The sequence below is a fragment of the Amphimedon queenslandica genome, unplaced genomic scaffold (genome assembly GCF_000090795.2).
Source record: "Amphimedon queenslandica unplaced genomic scaffold, v1.1 AMPQUscaffold_13246, whole genome shotgun sequence".
Lineage (NCBI taxonomy): Eukaryota > Metazoa > Porifera > Demospongiae > Haplosclerida > Niphatidae > Amphimedon > Amphimedon queenslandica.
In genome coordinates, this window is record NW_003546518.1 from 18,213 (window position 1) to 19,837 (window position 1,625).

At 48.9% G+C, this 1,625-nt stretch overlaps 1 protein-coding gene across 1 annotated transcript in view; it reads right to left on the reverse strand.

The window, feature by feature from the left end:
* Positions 1–1,625, reverse strand: part of LOC105313686 (spore wall protein 2-like) — an 8,848-nt gene that overhangs the window by 3,075 nt on the left and 4,148 nt on the right. The window contains exon 3 of the mRNA XM_019999700.1: positions 1–1,621. Within this exon, the coding sequence (XP_019855259.1) occupies positions 1–1,621 (1,621 nt within the window). The remainder of the gene's footprint in view (positions 1,622–1,625) is intronic.

Consider the following 1,625-nt stretch of genomic DNA (forward strand, 5'->3'; position numbering starts at 1 on the left):
ATCGTTCCCGATCTCTTATCAAGCGCTTACGATCTCCTCCCCCTTGTTGCTTATAGTGCGTTCCTTGTTCTGATGGTGTCAGATGGTCCCCATCTCTTGTCGAGTTGTCCTGATCTCCTCCCACTTGTTGCTTATGGTCTGTTTCTTGTCCCCCTGGTGTCAGTTGTTCCCCATGTCTTGTCGAGTTGTCCCGATCTCCTCCCACTTGTTGCTTATGGTGTGTTTCTTGTCCCCCTGGTGTCAGTTGTTCACCATCTCTTGTCGAGTTGTCCCGATCTCCTCCCACTTGTTGCTTACGGTGTGTTCCTTGTCCCCCTGGTGTCAGTTGTTCACCATCTCTTGTCGAGTTGTCCCGATCTCCTCCCACTTGTTGCTTACGGTGTGTTCCTTGTCCCCCTGGTGTCAGTTGTTCACCATCTCTTGTTGAGTTGTCCCGATCTCCTCCCGCTTGTTGCTTATGGCGTGTTTCTTGTCCTCCTGGTGTCAGTTGTTCACCATCTTTTGTCGAGTTGTCCCGATCTCCTCCCACTTGTTGCTTATGGTGTGTTCCTTGTCCCCCTGGTGTCAGTTGTTCACCATCTCTTGTCGAGTTGTCCCGATCTCCTCCCACTTGTTGCTTATGATGTGTTCCTTGTCCCCCTGGTGTCAGTTGTTCACCATCTCTTGTCGAGTTGTCCCGATCTCCTCCCTCTTGTTGCTTATGGTGTGTTTCTTGTCCCCCTGGTGTCAGTTGATCATGGTCAGCTGTCAGGTGCTTCACAGCTTTTGATACTTTATTTTCTGCCTGACATTCTTCATGTGTCTTTACAGGTTGCTGCTCATTTGCTTTTGTTACTATTGAATGTTTTGGTTCACCCTCCTTGGGTGGTTTTGTCAATAGAGTTGATTTGCCTTCCTGTTGTTGTAGTGCCCCAGTAAAATTGCTGAAATCTTTTTGTTTCACTACAAAAGAATTTCGTAAGCCTGTCCTTTTTAACGACATTCTTCTAGTTCTAAAGTCTTCTCCAGGGTCTTCTGCTTGTTCTTTAGAGTGTGTTATCTGTTGTTCACTCTCTGAGCCACTTAAAAATCGTTCCCGATCTCTCATCAAGCGCTTACGATCTCCTCCCTCTTGTTGCTTATGGTGCGTTCCTTGTCCCGATGGTATTAGTTGTCCCCCTGGTGTCAGTTGTTCCCCATGTCTTGTCGAGTTGTCCCGATCTCCTCCCACTTGTTGCTTATGGTGTGTTCCTTGTCCCCCTGGTGTCAGTTGTTCCCCATGTCTTGTCGAGTTGTCCCGATCTCCTCCCACTTGTTGCTTATGGTCTGTTTCTTGTCCCCCTGGTGTCAGTTGTTCACCATCTCTTGTCGAGTTGTCCCGATCTCCTCCCACTTGTTGCTTATGGTGTGTTCCTTGTCCCCCTGGTGTCAGTTGTTCACCATCTCTTGTCGAGTTGTCCCGATCTCCTCCCACTTGTTGCTTATGGTGTGTTCCTTGTCCCCCTGGTGTCAGTTGTTCACCATCTCTTGTCGAGTTGTCCCGATCTCCTCCCACTTGTTGCTTATGGTGTGTTCCTTGTCCCCCTGGTGTCAGTTGTTCCCCATCTCTTGTCGAGTTGTCCCGATCTCCTCCCACTTGTTGCTTA